Source organism: Sturnus vulgaris, chromosome 2, assembly GCF_052056855.1.
Source record: "Sturnus vulgaris isolate bStuVul1 chromosome 2, bStuVul1.hap1, whole genome shotgun sequence".
Classification (NCBI taxonomy): Eukaryota; Metazoa; Chordata; class Aves; order Passeriformes; family Sturnidae; genus Sturnus; species Sturnus vulgaris.
In genome coordinates, this window is record NC_142244.1 from 87,517,939 (window position 1) to 87,535,707 (window position 17,769).

The 17,769-nt window shown below is 38.4% G+C and overlaps 1 protein-coding gene across 1 annotated transcript in view; it reads left to right on the forward strand.

Moving 5' to 3' along the window:
- Nucleotides 1-17,769, forward strand: part of GABRB3 (gamma-aminobutyric acid type A receptor subunit beta3) — a 115,415-nt gene that overhangs the window by 62,795 nt on the left and 34,851 nt on the right. The window contains exon 4 of the mRNA XM_014892578.2: nt 16,834-17,054. Coding sequence (XP_014748064.1) covers nt 16,834-17,054 — 221 coding nt within the window. The remainder of the gene's footprint in view (nt 1-16,833; nt 17,055-17,769) is intronic.

Below are 17,769 nucleotides of genomic sequence, written 5' to 3' on the forward strand. Positions count from 1 at the left end.
GAAGGGTCTTGTCTCCCTTTCTCATGCTCCTGAGCCTTTATGTCACTTTTTGGTCAGGCAGCCCATCATCAGCCCGATGGCATCTTCACAGGCTGCATAGGTGCAGCTGGCTGCTGTCATCCCTCCAGTATCAGTAGGCTTTGTGCACATGGTTTCACTGTTCTTGAGGTCTGTGTTTTGGTTTTCAAATGCATATGTGTGCAGTGTGAAGTACACACTTGAACAGGATTGCTATATATAAGTAGCTTAGTGGCTTTAGCCCTAAGTGTGCTTGGATGGGTCCTACAACTTCTGGTTTAGTTCAGATTTTCTGATTTTAACACTATACATCATCTGGAATAAATAACTTGAATCTTTCATTACTGGCAAGCAATGACAGCAACCAACGAATCAGATCAACACTGATTAGGCAACTGATGCCTCTAAATATAATTAATGTTTTCTTTCCTAATACATAAGAAAAAAATCTTGTTAAATTATTCTAATGAATTCCCATTAAAATTTGAAAAATTTGTTTTCATAGCACTTCAGTAAGGAGTTCAAGATCAAGGTGGTTTAGGAGCCTGCATCCTAACTGCACCTAAATACCTTTAAAAAAAAATGACCTGTTGAGTTTTTTTATAAAAGTTGGAGTTTTTTAGGACTTTCTGTGAAAAGCTAATGCTAAATGATGAAGAATTGTGTCTGGGTAGTTCTTGAGGCAATCAATTGTACGCTGTCTTAGATTACATTTGAGCATGGAGTATTTCCTTCCTTAGGATCAAAGTAAATAAAGCAGATACATCCTGACAGTGTTTTTTGCTAAGATGTGGATGCACATGATCTCTCCATCTCCTGTTACTCAGTTTGAAAGAAAACAGTGCATGTAGTGCACGGATGGAGTCACCATGCTCTCCATTTTTCATGTCACTGAGCTAAACAAGCCAGTGTTTTATTCAGAGGACAGGTTCTCTCTTCCCTTGGGCTTTCATTAGCCCTTCCCCTGTACTTTTCCCAGCTGAAGTTTTTGAAGAAAGGTAACTAGAACTTTTCAGCGTATTTTAGAGGAAATTTTAACTGGTACCTTGTACAGTGGCACTTTGACTTCCATCACCTGCTGCATGCTAGGATCACAGTAGCATCTTTCACATATGCATTTCACTGATAACTCCTAGTGCTCTTGTAACTCCCCAAAGTACCCAGCTTCATAATCCATGATTTCTACTGACTAATCAGTTATTCTTCTTGTTTGCAGTCCCTGGGCACACAGCTTTCCTCTTCTGTGCTCCTCAGTTTCAAATAATTTCATCACCTTTGACTGAAAGGAGAGCTTAACTTAGTAGAGTAAGTGAAGTGTACCCCAAACTATGACAGTCAAAGAAATTCTAGTCTTATAAAACGCAGGAGCTAATTTTCCAGAGTTTTCAATATAATTTGTCATTGTCTTTAATGGAAACACCTAAATGACATTGCATTTTGTAGACGTTTGAAGATTATTCCTGCAAAGAAATGTCAATCGATTTTGAAACTTGAAGTATGTAAAATAAATACTTCTCCAAAAAAGCAATATTACCTAGTGATATTTAAAAAATCATTTATAATGAAATTAGCCTTCTAGAATTCATAGCCGCAGGTAAAGGTTTTGAAACAATAGCTTCCACCCTTCATGTATTTCAGGTGGCTTGTGAATGATTGCAAATTTTTTTTTTTTGAAAGGTTGACTATAACCCAGAACCTTTTTAAAGCCTAAGCAGGAGAGCTTTGTTACTGAAAAGATGAGTTAGTGTGACAGGAAGATATTGTTGTGTTTCTGTCATATACAATAGCATGGAACCAGGATTTAGAGACTGCATGCCTGCAAATACAAACGCGTGTATAATCTGTGCTCCTGGTAATAAGATAAATTCCTTGTATTTAGTCATTATATGTAGGTGTAGAAGAGATTACAGACGACCTCGCCCCTGATAACTCACGGTTGTACTAATTATCAAAGAAGCAAAACAGCCTTGCCCTTAATGGGTCACAGCTGTGACTGGTAAAGATAAGTGTGATAAAAGGGGTGGGCTGGGTAGTCGGGAGGATCATGGAGGTAGAGGACCTGGAGAAAGAGGGGTTTGAGGGGCCTTGAGGAAGGAGGAATGGTCTAGAGGGACATAAAGAAGAATTAAACAAGGAAGAGAGTTGCTGCAGTGAAAGATCTGCTGTGAGGTCGGTTTGGGTCTGATGGAGTCAGACCCTGCTGCTGGAGCTTGCAGTTATAGCTGAGCTGGGTGAAAACCTGTGTTTAGAGTCTGCAAACCAATGCTTGCAGTCACAGCCCATTAGGGAATAGCTAGCAGTCAGAGTCTGCATTTGGACCCTACAGCAGGAGCTTGCTGTAGTCAGAATCAGGATGGCAAAGCTGTAAAGAAGAATAAACCAGGGCTCTTTTCACGTTGTTGAATGAGTGTCTATATCTTGGCACATTTCTACCCCTAGCGAGAGGTTTACTGTAGCAATTATATAATCAGGGCCCCACTTTCTGAATCTATTTGCAATACGTCTGCCATGTCATGCTATTGTAGTAATAATGCATACATCAATAACTCAAGCGATGGCCTTTTTCTAAGCATAGAATAAATCACTTAGCTGAGAAACAGAATCTGAGTTCAAAGAGAGTCAGGGTTTCTTTTAGTGTAAACACATTTGTTGCAGTTAGTTGTAAAAGATAATCAATGAACCATGTTTTTCAAATGCATCCATTTCTGTCATTACAGCCAAATTTCTGAGATCTCTTTTCCCACTAAAGCATCAGATGTTTTAATGTGTTCAGCATCCTGCAGCTTCTAAAGGTGAGCTGCTGGATTTGGGACCGTTTAGAATAGCGGGTCATATAGGAAGGAGTTCTTTGTGAGATGAACCTGTACAAACGTGAATGAGATAATATAAAACTAGGTTATGTCACACATAGATTTACATTTAGTTTCTGAGTTAGAGATACGGGCTAGTTTATGTTCTTGTTTTGTACAATTAATAATTTGATAATTCTGTTTCTTCTTGTAGCTAAAAATTTCAAATCTAATTAGAAAAAGATAAATGCTATAGTAGCTGTCACAAAAAGTAGCCAATAATGGAGAAAAAGTATTTGTTTGCATAAATAGAAACAGTCAAATTTGAACATAGTACACTAAGATGGAAGGAACAATTATGTTTCGCTTCTCCAATGATCTGTATTGGCATGCAGTATGGTTTTAGGTACATCTTATCTAGCAGAATTTGAACTATTTTTGAGTTTTGTACCAAGTGTAATACTTGGTCATAAGCAGAGTTACTTTGTCTGCATGCTGTGGATAAAACCAGGTGACGTAACAGTGGAATAAACATTCTTAAAGTGCTAAAAGAATTTTTCTGTGGTTTTAATTGATACTTTAAAGTAAAATATTTCCTCCTTTGCTGGCATGATCTGTGTGTATGAGATAACATAACCAACTTTGCATTTGGTGTGAGTAGCGTGACCTCTTGATTTGAGACAGCATTGCTCTCACAGCAGTTGTCAGATTTCAGCTTTTCCTGATCCTATCACCCTAGAAACCCGCCACACTCCTTTTCTGACGTACATTTTACAACCCCAAAGATTCCAGAGACTCTCTAGCATGCTGCCATGGAGAGCAGCAGCCTCACCAGAGAGAAGGCAGACAGTGGTCTGCCAGAAACACGGATGTAAAGCTGGCATCTCTTCCCTTGCACAGCAGTGAGCAGCGTTGTCTGCCTGCAGGACTGTGAGGCAGCAGCCAGCTGGGTGGCAGCAATTTGTCCCTGGACACAGCAGCAAGTCCACGAGCTGTGCTATCCAAGACTAGAAATGTATGTGAGAAGAGAAGCTGCACAAGCAGTTGTGGGGTTAGAGGTTCTGCAGGGGAGTTCTGGTTAAACTTCTGTCTATAATTGTTGTGTTAAGAAGCACCATTTTAACCAATTAAAAATCTTTCAATAGGCAAAACCCAAATACTCAAATGTGAGTGGTGTTACAGTTGAAAAATAAGGATCAATCACCCCTATCGATCAACTCATCAGGAGCTGGACTTCGATGATTCTAAGTCCCTTCTGACTCAGGATGTTCTGTGATTCTGTGAGCTTAAATTGGAAAGAGCACAATTCTGGTGTTCTGAGCTCCAACCTAATTTAAATTTACATATGTATCTATCATCTTCAAACAATGTTTTCACTTGGAATAATTTATTGCTTGTGTTTATTTGCCAACTTCACAACTATAAAACAGATATTTTAGCTATCTGATTCATTGCCATGTCATTGGCTTCAAAGGCATTTTGCCTCCTCTTCACAAAAAGCCTGTATTCCTCATGATCTTACTCATGCTATGCATATAAAAGTATCAAAAGGTAATAATTACATACATCTGCTTACATTTGCCAGGAGCAGATGCTAGACAAATTAAAGTGAATATGACTATCACTCAAAATCATTAAAGAAGTGATTCTAAAATTTCTGAACTTTGACAAGCAGTAAAATATTCTACATTGACATATTTGTGCTATTTGCAAAAATCTCATGTTCAAGATCATCTTCATATGCAGTTGAATCAAAAATGAGTTGTGTAAGTGTCTGAGGTTATAACTTCACTTCCCTTTCCCCTGGGAAAGATAAGTTGTCATCCCTGACAGCAATGCTTATTAACACCACAGGACAGTCACATCAGCTCCTGAACAATACTGCAGAGTCCTAAATGACTTCATAGCATGAAGATAAAGGCATGAGAATGACTTTATAAAGTTACACCTGAAATCTGCCTTGGTATTCAGTTTCCTGTTGTGGGCAATGAACGCTCTTAGCATAGTCTAAAAGTAGGTTGGGACTAAGTTATGTTATTTCTCTGATATTCCAGCATCATACTATGAAACTGCCCAGGGGCTTCCTGGGCTATCTGCTTATTTTTAGTGTCAAGCAGTAGGTGAGAACCACCTGGTTTAAACATGCACATACATACACATATACATGTATGAAAATAGAGTATCCTTTCATTTGTTCAGAGCCCAGCATCTGGTAGTTTCATTTGCTGATCTCTGTTTCTTACAAGTGAGGAGGAGTAAATAGCTGTTGGCCTCCTCCACAACATCATTACAGGTATCTTCAATTTATCTGATAGTTTCTTCTTTAGTAGGCAGAAAAGTCCTTGCATATTTAGTCTGATTTTTTAATGGAATTTTGTGCCTTTCATTCCCCTTCCTGCAGTTTCTTGTACCTTGTTATGCTCTGCCTTGGTGGGGACGGGCCTGAACTATATTCAGTATTCCATGTGTAAGTTGACTAAAATGATGCACTGCAGTGAGTTTTGCTTTTTTCTTCAAAAATTTCAGAAACCATAGAATGGTTTGGGTCAGAATGGACTGTAAAGATCATCTGGTCCCAACCTGCTAACATCTGCAGGGATGCCACTCACTAGATCAGGTTGCTCAGAGCTCCATTCAAACTGGCCTTTTTATCTCTTTTCTGAATAGTTGTAATTTTTTTTGCTTTTGACTTTACACAAAACATTTTTATTCATAAAAATGCTGGTTAATACCATAACTTTTTTCCTGAGTGGCCATAGGTAGCTCAGAACCTAAAAATTAGTCCATAGTTCAGATTGTTATTTCTTCTCCATGTGCATTACTTTGCATCAGCATTGATTTTTTTTTTTTTTATCACTCAGGCATACAGAATGCTGCTGTCCTTCTGCACCTCCTCACAGTCACGCCTGTCATTTTTGCTATTCAAAGAAAGGTTGTAGCAAATCTAGGTTACCTCAGTGTTCATCTCCTGTCTGTCATGTTTATGAGGATGATGGAAGCCTGCACAAATCCTCATTCAGGTCTGCAAGTGGCCTCCCACTGTTGCAAAAACTGCTGGTCTCTGTTTCTTATCTTATACCTGGTCATTAACAATATAAATGTAAAACATTCCTGCTTTACAAGGCTTTCTTTTAATATAATTTGATTATTTATATTAAGTGTTTATGCCTTTAAAAAATTAATGCTTAGGGAGTTTTGTCTTGCTTCTTTATTTTGCTTTTCTTGTATATATTCTTATCTATTTTCTTCTCCTTTGGATGTGACGTCTTATTTTTGAAGTACATCTTTTTAGTTGTAATAAACATTCTGAGGTTTGTTTATTTGTTACTCAACAGTTGCTTTCGATAGTTAAAAGTTCATATTATAATGACTATAAACAATCTTTTCTCCAACTTTGAAACAAGCAGCCTCATTTTTTATTTTTTGGAATCAAATACTATTTTTATGTTAATTTAGTATTTTCTCAGTTTTAAAGGAGAATTTCCCAATTCTGTTAGGGTTATTGAACAGTGTTTCTGTTACAGCATTTTGGCCCATGACTTGCACATTGCTCAGAACTCAGTCAGGGGTATCTTGGCTTGTTTCAGCTTTTAGCAAAAGCTCCTTCATGAATCAGTCATTTGTGGTGTCATTTAGTCTCTGCATCACACCCCAAGCTGACATTTACCCAATCTATGTGGGGGTGATTGAAGTTTCTGATTACTAATTTGTTTTCTTCTTGTCTTTTAAATCTCTCTTGGTATGTCACTCACACCACTGTCATCCCGATTAGGGGTGACAGCTTTTTCTAATACTTCTGTAGTCCTGGTGTTTTAATCCATAATGTGCAACATTCAGAGCAATTACCTGATGCAAAGCATTCTTTAACATACACTGCATCCTTTCTTTTCTTGCCTGTGTAGTTTGTAGCTTCCACTGTCTGCCTTCCATCAAATCTCTGATGCTTCTGTTAGGTCAATATTCCATCTTAAAACTAAGTGCCCTTAGTTTTGTAAAAAAGCTTGTAGCATTTCAGTAGTAAGATGTATGTATTTGATCTGGTTGCTAATTTTTCTGTGTTATCTTTAAATGGTATTTTTGGACACAGAATGAGCTTGTGTCCTACATGAGTTTTATGAACTTCTGTCCTATGTTTCTTCTCAAAGATATAAAGATTTTTATAATTTCACCCTTCTATGATATATCACTAAGCCAGATTTTCTTCTGCACCTGTGTAGTTTTCCTCTAGTCTTTAATTCAGTCTTCTTCTTTGGTGACCTTCCTGATTTTTATTTAGAGCAGCTTTATCTAAATCCCATTTTTGCTGTAAAGACTTTGTACAAAGTTTGCCCAGCTCCTAATGAGTCTAAGCCCTCCAGTCCTCCACCATTGTCTGAAGCCAGCATGAAAGACACTGCTGGAGCAAGAGCAGAGATAGATAAATGGTCAAGGATACAATTTTCATATTTATGAGGTCTCCTCATCATCCTAAGTGAGCAACTCTACAGAATACTAATCACTGTCTGAAATCAGTGATATATAATGTACCTTGCTCATGCTGATTTACACAGACACATTTTCACAGAATCACTAGGTTGGAAGAGACCTTCAAGATCCAGTTCAGCCCTAACACCTCAACTGAACCATGGCACCAAGTGCCACATCCAGTCTTTTTTTAAACACATCCAGGGATGGTGACTCCACCACCTCCCCAGGCAGACCATTCCAGTACTTCCATCACTCTTTCCATAAAAAACATTTTCCAAATATCCAACCTATATTTCCCTTGGTCCAGCTGAAGACTGTGTCCTCTCCTTCAGTCAGCTGCTGCCTGGAGAAAGAGACCAACCCTCACTTGACTACAACCACCCTTCAGGAAGTTGTAGAGAGTAATAATTTTGTCCACCCAAAGGCCTCGTGGGGAAAATTATTTCATTCCTCATAAATGCACTTTCTGCTTCTGAGATATTTGACAATAGTAGATGAATTAAGCAAGTACTTGAGCAGTGGTTATAGGCTGTACCTGTGGGAAAGACAACTCAGTTTCCATAAATAACTTGTCTCTGCCTGTGCTTCTGAATTTGAGGTGTGCCTTTGAAATCAGTGTGTCCACCTAGCACAGATGTATATGAGGAATTTTGCTGGGAGTACACATTGCTGGATTGTGTCCCACTTCCCAGCCACTAGTATCCTCAGGGCTGCTCTCAATCCATTCTCCATCCAGCCTGTATTTGTGCTTGGGTTTGCCCTGATGTAGGTACAGACCTTGCACTTGGCTTTATTGAACTTCACGAGGTTCACACAAAATTGAAAGAAATTATCCACTACAGGATCAGTTTTTCTCTAAATATCCTAAGTAGATACAGACCCCTGGACAAGCCTGTCTTTATAGACCATACTGTTTGTGGCTTAAGGAGTTAGGCAGCATTGTAGTTTGAAACTCTCCTTTTTCTTTTTGCAATTGCACGTTTTGATTCTCTTCCAAAAGTTATTAGCAGATCTTTGCAGGACGTTCAGATCCCATGCAAGAGGGGAGACTTTCCTTCAGCAGGGTATTTCTCTATAAAATCACTCACAGCCTGATCCTTAAAGGACCCTCAGAAGAACACGCTCTCTTCCACTTCTTCTACATGTCTCTGTACAGCAAGAAATTTGTGTGGATGTTAAATATCATGTATGCTTGCAATATTTCCTCTTGGTTGCAGCATTTGAGGGGGTTTGTCCATTTATTTATTTTGTGCTTTGCTGAGTTTCATGAGCATTTCCATGTCATGGGGTGAATTTATCCTACCCACAGTAATTAGTTGATAGTAAATTAATGTTTTCCTTTTGACTTAGCATGCATCCATCCTACTTTTGGTGCTGTAAGATGTTGAGATGGACTTAGCGTTACTGATGGAGTGAAAGGAAGATTAAATTGAGAGAAGGTGGCAGTGTAAGTGACAGGTCTGGAGGGAAGGGAGGAGGCAGCAGAGGGTGGTTCAGGCATCACCTTTGCAATCCTCAGCCACCATGGTTAAATCTCTTCCAGTTCATTCCCTTACTCTGACATGAACAGAAATGAACTCCTCTGGGGCTGGGGACGAGTCATGGGTGGGCTGAGCTTGGTTGGGCTCAGGGCCAGCTGTGGCAGGGCTGTGGAAGCTGGAGAGCAGCCCTGCTGTGGCATCAGTGGGGCAGGAGCTGATGGACCCAGGGGGCTGAGCTGGGCTCCTGGGCCCTTGGCTGTGGCAGGGTGAGAGCATGCCCTCCAGGCCTGCTACTGAAAATACACAGATTATGCTTCAAGTTTAGCATAGCTAAAGCATTTGAGGCTAATGTGTTCTTGCTCTCCTTCTCAAAGGGCTTTTTGTTCATTTGTCTGTCTTGAATGGGTTTTCCTGTGAGAATATCTGCTGTTTCAGATAGTCACAGACAGCAAGTAGAACTTTAGGTGTCAGCCTTGCTGCTCCACTGCCAGTGAGATTGGCTGGCTCCCAGAGTCAGCAAATGGATAGGCTGGGAGATGAGAAAATTGAAGACATTCTTCCCACAGTGGAGTAAATACTTCTTTTTTTTTTTTTTTAACCAAAAAGTGTGGATGTGAACAGATTCGTATTTTCATTCAAGTGCATGTATCCCTCAGCTCTCTCTTCCTAAATATAGTTTTGGGTTTTTTTGTGGACTCTGGAGTGATTAAAAAAAATCTACAAGTTCTATAGTGCCTTTACACAGGTCTTTTTACAATTCTGTGGTGACAAAAAACTGTAGAATTTCAGTGTGAAATACTGTTTATTGAAATTCTTTTTTAATGTTTTTCATGTTTAATCACAGCAAATAAGAGGGGCACAGAGCTATGTATTTATGGTCACAGTATTTAAAACACATCTGTGTATGCCCAGCTTTGGAGACTGTGCTGGGACACCTTGCAGACACTAAAATAGTTCATGCAATCAAGAGTCTAAGAAGTTGGAAGGCCTGAATAAATATGACAAATAATATCAACTTACAGGGCTTTCTCAGAGATTTTTTTTTTCCTTCCAGATTTTTATTGATAATTCAATAAATGCAAAGGAAAGATACTAGCTTATGTATTTATGGGAAGAACAAAGTAGAAATGTGAGAAGTCCTTCATTCTCTAAAATGGATACCTGGTATTTCCCAAATTTTTAACCTCTTTTTATATCTCCGAACTGAAAAAAAAAAAAAAAAAGTAAACCTACAGCTTTAAGATTGTAGGGCAGTAGCTCATTTCTCCAACTCACTAGTGGCACATCTTGTTACTGTGTAGGAGGCACAATCCATTAGTTGTCAGTTCTCATCTCTCTAAGGTCAGCTGCCTCAATCGTGGGAACCAGCTGACAGCTGATAGAAGTTGAATTTTTCTTCCCTGTATGTTGTTAGCAGGATTTCAATTAGTGCAATTAAATGTACCTGTTTTCTTGAGGCCTTGTTGGCTCTAAAATGTGCTTTTTGAAACAAGTGCAGTGAATCACTTAGCCTAACATTATTTTTCTTTTGTATGTCTTTTTTTTTTTTTAAGGGTATTTGATGGTATTTTTTTCTGACTCGTTCTCTTTTCGAGTTTCAAGAGCAACATCTATACATTTGACATGTCTATTCTTCTTTCTTAAGAGGGACCTATCAGATACTTAATTTTTTGTTCTATTTGTGCATCAGCAAGTGGATTTTGGTTGTAATTTATCACAAATTCTTTGGACAGCTCTTCAGGGATGTAGTGTAAGACCATACTTTTTTTTGCTAGCTTTCTGCTCTGGGTCAGAGAGCATTATACCCATGATGTGTAAAGGTGAGTGTTAGTATTCCTTTGATCAGTCCTTCCTCCTTGGGAATAGAAATTCCTGATACTTAAAACCCTGTGGTGTTGTAATACTTGTGATACTCTTAATCAGAAAAGTTGTATTTAAATATTCTCTCCGCCACCCTCATCTGTCAGGGATTAAATACCCCAGGCTGTCTTCCTATTGTCTTATATCCCTGAACTTAAATATTTGCAGGAACTTGTTCTTTCTCTATATTCTCCTTCCAAAGCTCACCCCAAGCAATTGCTTTCTTGTCAGCTGGTGTCCTCTGATGTTGGGATGAGAGAACACCCCAAGAGCAGGAGAGCATCCCCATCAGTTTGGGGTGGGCAGAGGAACAGAGAGAAAAGACCCAATACCCAGATTTTGAAGAATGAGCTCCGCTGGCCATGGCAGGAAGGTGCTGTGGGGCAGTACCCCTGAGGGTGCCTGGTTGCTCCCATTATTCCTGCTCAGAAGCTTCAATTCCACTGCAGTGACCACCACCTGTGCCCAAAAAGCAGCTGAGAAGCTGCTTTGGCTGGTTGCTATGTCAACTGTGCTCTCTTTGCCTGCAGAAAGCCAAGTGCTGGTTGGTATGGCAACCCTCCTCAGAGCACCCAAGGATGCTCGATGAGGAGCAGGCTCTTTGGAGAAAGCACTGGGGTGTCAGTGGAGGAGGAAGCTCTTGTGCCAAAGGGTAGGAGGGGCAGGAAAGACGCATGCAATCACATATTTATTTGGAAAATTTTTTGTAGAATCAAGTGAGTTCTTGGAGGCTCAATAATTCCTGTTTATAACACCATCCTTTTGTGTTTCAATAGAAGAGGAAAACAGGAATGGTAGTTTTGTATAAAAGATACCAAGACAACGTGGATGTGTGGAGGGTCACACTAAAAACAGTATGATTGAGCTGCTTTAGCATTTTCTTAATGGAAGAATATTGTAGCCACATGCCTAGGAAAATATGTGCTATGTTTTCAACCTGTCAGTATTGTAGAGGTTTTGCAAAGTGTGTCAAAGAAAAGCCTGAGCCAGGATCTTATAGGTGAGATGAACCTTTACTGTAACAGCAGGTAGGCCAAGAAACATTAGAAGAAGATGCTTTGGTGTACTAGAGTAGATGTGTGTGTGTCTGTGCATGCTCAGGTCTCCTTCACTCAGGCTGCCCAGGAACTACATCTATTGCCAGAAACATTCTCATCAGGCAGTTCTCTTGTAAAAGATGTTACAGGACAACAGACTTTGGTGGCTTTCTCCATTTTCTGGCAATTAAGCAAGAAACTATTGTTTAGGCATTGGACAACCCAAAATGTCAACACGTAAAGTATAATGCTAAAATACAGGTTTCAGGTAATAGAACAGGCTGTCCAGGGAAGTGGTGACATCACCATTCCTGAAAGTGTTCAAGAGGCCTGTAAATGTGGCATATGGGGGTAAGGTTTGGTGCTGAACATGGTGGTTAGTCGTTGGACTCAATGATCCTTTCCATCATTAATGATTCTGTGATTCTAAATTCTTTCTTTAATAAAACTTTTCTTTAATATGAAAGTTGCTGAAACTATTGGAAAATTTTGGATGCTGAGAAAAATGTTTTTGTGATCATCTCACACAACTGAATAGCATTGCTGGTAAATTATGATTTCTTATGGTTAGCCTTTCTGAATATGTTTTTATTAAACTCATATTTGGCTGTGTGAATTAATGTGTGCATTAATCTGTTTGTCAGGTCTCTTCTGTGTATGGTAGGGTGACAGATTTACAGATATGTTGTCAAAGCATAGGTTTCATGAGTTTGGCTTTGAAACTCACTTTGAGGTTATTGGGAAGAGTATAATTCAATCATCAGTGGTGCAGAAATGTTTCTTTATACTACAGGAGCCATATCTAAGTTTTGAAATCGTGTAGAAGATGAGGGGAGAGACTTTGGAGTTGTTAGAGACTAAGGCATGGGTTTTCAGTAAATCTTTTTATCCACTGAATGAGTACTTACTTTATTAACTCATTAAAATTAAATAATCCAAAAACTGATGGTAATAATCACATTTGTCTTTTGGTCAAGAAAACAAGGATGTGAATTTACATCCAAATGCAAATTTAAATCAGGAAACTGCATTACAGGTAGACACAAGGCTATCTTCCCAATCAGTGAAATAGGTTTTTTGCATAATTTTTCCCAATATTTCCAGTAATTTTCAGTATATTCTTTCATTTCTCATGAATAATTTTTTTTTGCTTATTTGCCATATTAACAGTATTCTATCTTAATTATTAATTGCAGTGTTTATCTGGCAGTCATTTTGAAGGAACATTTTTACAGCTAATAAAAAGCTTGTAACATCCCTGATACATAATACAGTAAGAGAGCAAACAGTGATAGTCAAATTTAGAGCATTATTGCTGCTATAATTATGTTAATTTTATTTTGATGAGCAAATTATATTTTAGAATTTTTCTTTCACTGTTCTTGAGTGCAGGAGAGAAAAACGAGAGATAACAAGCCCTGTAATAGAAAACAAGTAATTGTTTCCTTTACTGTTACAGCATATTAGTATTTTTCATTCATTGGTCTTAGGGTCAGTGCATTAGGTACTGTACATTATCTGTCTGAAGTGGCTTTTTAGGAGTGGGTTAGTTGTGTTTCCTGCATGGTATGCTTATACAAGAGACAAATATAATGTAGAAAATGCTTAAAATTTGTTTGTGCATGGTTAGCACATACAATATTTGTTAGTCTATAATTCTTGCTTAAGATGTGTTAAAATCATAAGCAGTACACATAAGTACGGATGTATTATACACTATTAAAGTTGTGATACCAGCCTCTTTATTGTTGTATATAAATGTCTCACCTTAATACTATCCAAAGTGTTATCTACTATTTGAGGTTTTTAAATTCTGTTTTCCACTCCCCTTGACCAGGGAAAACTGCATTGAAAGAACAGCCATCACACCTTTTTGTGCACCTGTCCTTACAACAGTGGCATTGTTGCCGTGCTAGAAACTCAAGGATGCCCAACACTGTCCTTTATCCTTGTAGAATGTTTCAGAGTCTTTAACTGTACAAAAGAAAGATGACATTGCCTGTGCAGTTGAGCTTCTCCCTTTTTGAGGACATTTCAGCTGTACTTGAGGAGCACTGTGTTTGTTGCCTTGCCAGGGCTTTGAGTGATTTTGGCACCACGCTTGACCTGAAGCGTGTTATTACTGTGAGGATCTGGAGAGGTAAATGTTGAATGTTGTGTTGTATTTTTTGGGGAATAAAATATGTTTTATAGAGGTCTTTGCTGCTGAGAAAATTGTCCACTGCTCTTTGCAGTAGTTAGAATTTCCTAAAGCTGGCAGCTCTGTGTCGTCTTTGACATACAATAGCACCCTAATGCAGTAGCTGTGGTGGGATGAATCTCTTCTGGCTTTAGACATCTGCCCTCTTGACCTGTATATCAGAACTAGTCATCATAAGCTCCCTGGAGGGAGGTGGTCCTTAATAAACTATGTAGACTAATGAGTGGTAAAAGTTCATTTTTTCATTTCCCTGAAATACCTAGTACATATTTTCCAGTCTACACTCAAACCATTTTTATGTTTTCCTCTGGGGTCTAGACTAGGGAAAAAACTTTCTTCATATGTACAAAGTGTGGAAAATTAGCTAATCGAACAAGGAGAACTGATAGCCATATTTTTTAAAAGTATGTTTTCTGCAGGTAGTGAGTGACTAGGGTGGAGGCACCCTAAGGAACTGGCCTTTCCTGCTCATTTATCACCCTTGTACAGCCAAGTAGTTTCAGTGCAGTTCTTACACAAGTTTGCTGCTCCTTTTTTTGAGGGAGTTGAAAAAAGTGTGATGGTGGCCAAGCACAGTTCATTTTAATTCTTTATCATCAGCTTTAGAGCAGGTAAGGCTGGCAGAGCCCAAATGTACAAAATATAAATATAATCATACACATTAATGGATGTAGAGTGTTGAGGGTATTTTAAAGTTTAAAATGAAGAGGATAAAAGAAGTAAACAGGGTTGATAGAGAAAACTCTAGTGAAATTTGTGCCTTAGAGAATGTGATTTGGAAGTCCTTTCTTCATTCAAGACACAATAAGTTTTGGATGTTTGATAGTTGTGTTTCTGCGTGTAATTTGTAATGTTGTTCCCTGACATAGTAAATGTAATTTTAAAATAAAATGCCAGATTATTAGTGCTTTTATTGTTATGTATGTTTTATTTAGCTAATTAATTACTCCATTCATTAGGTGTTAACATATTTTATCTCAAACCAAAGGAAAAAGAAAGCTAGCTTAAAACTTTTTTTCAGATGTACTGTTATCTTACATTTTGGTGCTGGCCAGCTCACTTCTTTCAATGCTATGCAGTGTGACCCCTTTTCTTTATTTCATTTTTTAGTATTACTTTGTGCATATACTGTGCAATTGCACCTAGTGAGCTTTTGGTATACTGTTCTTGTGTCCACAACTTTTATAATCTTAAATTTCTTGACTTTGCTGTGCAAACCACTGTAGAAGCTGGCAAGTTTGGAATGCTAATAGAAACAAGCTTTAATTAAACAGAGCAAAACAGAGCTGGTAGAGAATATTAGTTTAAATGCATCAGTGTTAGAAAACTGATTGCAGAGAACGTGAGGAGAGAGGTGACCTTTGTGACATGGTAATGGGAGCGGGGCAGGTGCCCCCAGTGTCCCGTGCACCTCATTCACTGCTGAGCAGAGACCATCAGTCCCACTGAAGAAAGCTGCTGACAAAAACGTTAGAGCTCATTCTATCCAGCAGTCATGTTAGATTTGAGGTTTGAGGAATGAGATTCCTTCCAGGCAGTTCCACGTGGGCTCCTTTCTCCCATTACTGGGCCCTTTTGTTTTCAAAGGTCTCCTATTAGTTTCTTAAAATGGGAACAGCTTTTCCTTGATATCTATAATGATTTATTTTTCTAAGCAATTAAATTTGATTTCTTTAAACCATAGCAGCTCCCTCATTAAAGAGAATGAATCACTGAATCAAAAATGCAAAGGCTCTGAGTGTGAAAAGCAGGCTCAAGTTTCATATGATTTCAAGGAAAGACTATAGGGCTTGAGGGAAACAGGGCAGGAGCAGTGCCTGAAATTGGATTGTCTCTACATGAAACCCTTTACAAGAATGACCATTCCCAACAGCCGTGCTTAGAAAACTTGAGCATCCTTTTCCCAAACAAGCAGCAAGCCTGAGGGGTTTTGCATCACCAGCTTGTAGAACCAGATGCAAATGCAGGTATCCTGTGGCTTGCACACCTGCTGCTAAATATTTAAATGTGTTTGGAGATCACATAAATTTCTCAGTGTTTTGTGAAAAACCTCATGAAGAGTTTTATTGTTTAGAGCACTTCTGTAATTTGAAAATCAGAGTTTTAATGGCCTGTACTTACAGTCTCTTTTTTATGTGATTTATTTTTTACAATATTGCTGATACATAACTTTAAAATATTTCAAGGTGTTTTTTAAATGTTTTATAATACCATGAAGCTAATAAGTGAGGCTTACCATCTAAGACTCTCAAAACTTTTCAATATAGCCTTCTTGTGACATGAAAAAGTCAGGTTAGCAAATTGTGAAATGAAATAAAGAATTTCAAAATGGATGTTTGAAGCTCCTGTATCCGTGTTTAGGCTTTTGCGTTAGTGATTTCAGCTCATAGTAGACACCATAAACCTTAAAACTGACGAAATTATGAAAACCAAACATTGACATTAGTGGGACTTTAATACAATTTACTTTTATTCAAAGTACCAGTGTAGCCTGTTGATGAGAAAATATTTATGTTACTACAAAATGCAGTTTCATACAAAGGAATATGTATAATCAACATATTTTCAGCTAATTTTTCAGTCAGAAATTTGCATACTGCTTCAAAATACTTTAATTTTTTTTCCATTAATCTATCATTTTTAAAAATGGGGAAGATGGCAGTATTTACCCATTGTGTCATTTATCGTTGCACAAATATGATAATTTTAGGCAGTTGTCAGAGGAGCTACATGAAAGAGGAGCAGGACAGAAGATACCAATACCAGCTGAATTTCATAAGACTTGAAATGCCCCCTTAGTCTAGAGTGATACTTGAATGATATGAACTATTTATTAAGTGATACAAATATTTAATTTTTATTAAGCATTTTAAAATATTAAATTTAATCAACAGCAGAATAAGCTATCAACATGGAAATTATTTTCCTGGTTACACAAAGTACGGTTGACTATTGTACTTCTCTTTTTTTTTCCTCCCCAGGATTACACTTTGACGATGTATTTTCAACAGTACTGGAGAGATAAGAGGCTGGCTTATGCTGGCATCCCTCTCAACCTCACACTTGATAACCGGGTGGCAGATCAGCTTTGGGTGCCTGACACGTACTTCTTAAACGACAAGAAATCATTTGTGCACGGCGTTACTGTGAAGAACAGAATGATTCGCCTTCACCCGGACGGAACGGTGCTTTACGGCCTCAGGTTTGTGCTTCCACGGTGAAGATTTCATCACTGCTGTGATGTGTTGTTGATGGCTGCTTCCTGGTACAAGGTTATTACAAACATTGGTTAGTTTTTTATGTAACCTTCCCTGTAACTCTAAGAGATGCCAGTAGAAAACAAATGACACACTCGATGTTTCTTAATTTTGCCAGAAGCGCCTTCAGTCAGGTTTTATCTGTTTCTGTACAGTCACCATATCTGGAAAGCCCACTGGCTATAGGAAGCAGAAAGCCACATATTAATTGTAAACCTGAAAATCCTGTCCAAAATACAGGCGGTAAGATTGAATGTGGGTGCTTATGTCATCTTTTGAAGTGTTCATAGTCTATTAAAAAGCCAGAAGTAGCCCTGGCTGGGGGGAGCCAGCCACAGCTAAGATCATGACCTGGTACTTGCAGTGATTTCTTCTAGCAGGAATCAGCCCTGTAATTGCTACATGTCAAACCAGAGGTACAAAGTGACCTTGCATTCTCTTACTTTCTACCTATTTTAGGTTTGACTTGTGTTTTCTTTCTTTTCTGCCATAGCTTTTATGGTTAGAAATGCTGAAGTATCCCTCCCTTAATAAACTTAACTACACCAGCAAAAATGGAAAGCCCAGTAGTATCAAAATATTGCTTTCTTTGAACAGGTTGCTTCATTTGCTCCAGTGGTTTAAGGCAGCAAAACAAGTCTTTTCCATTGAAAGCTCCAT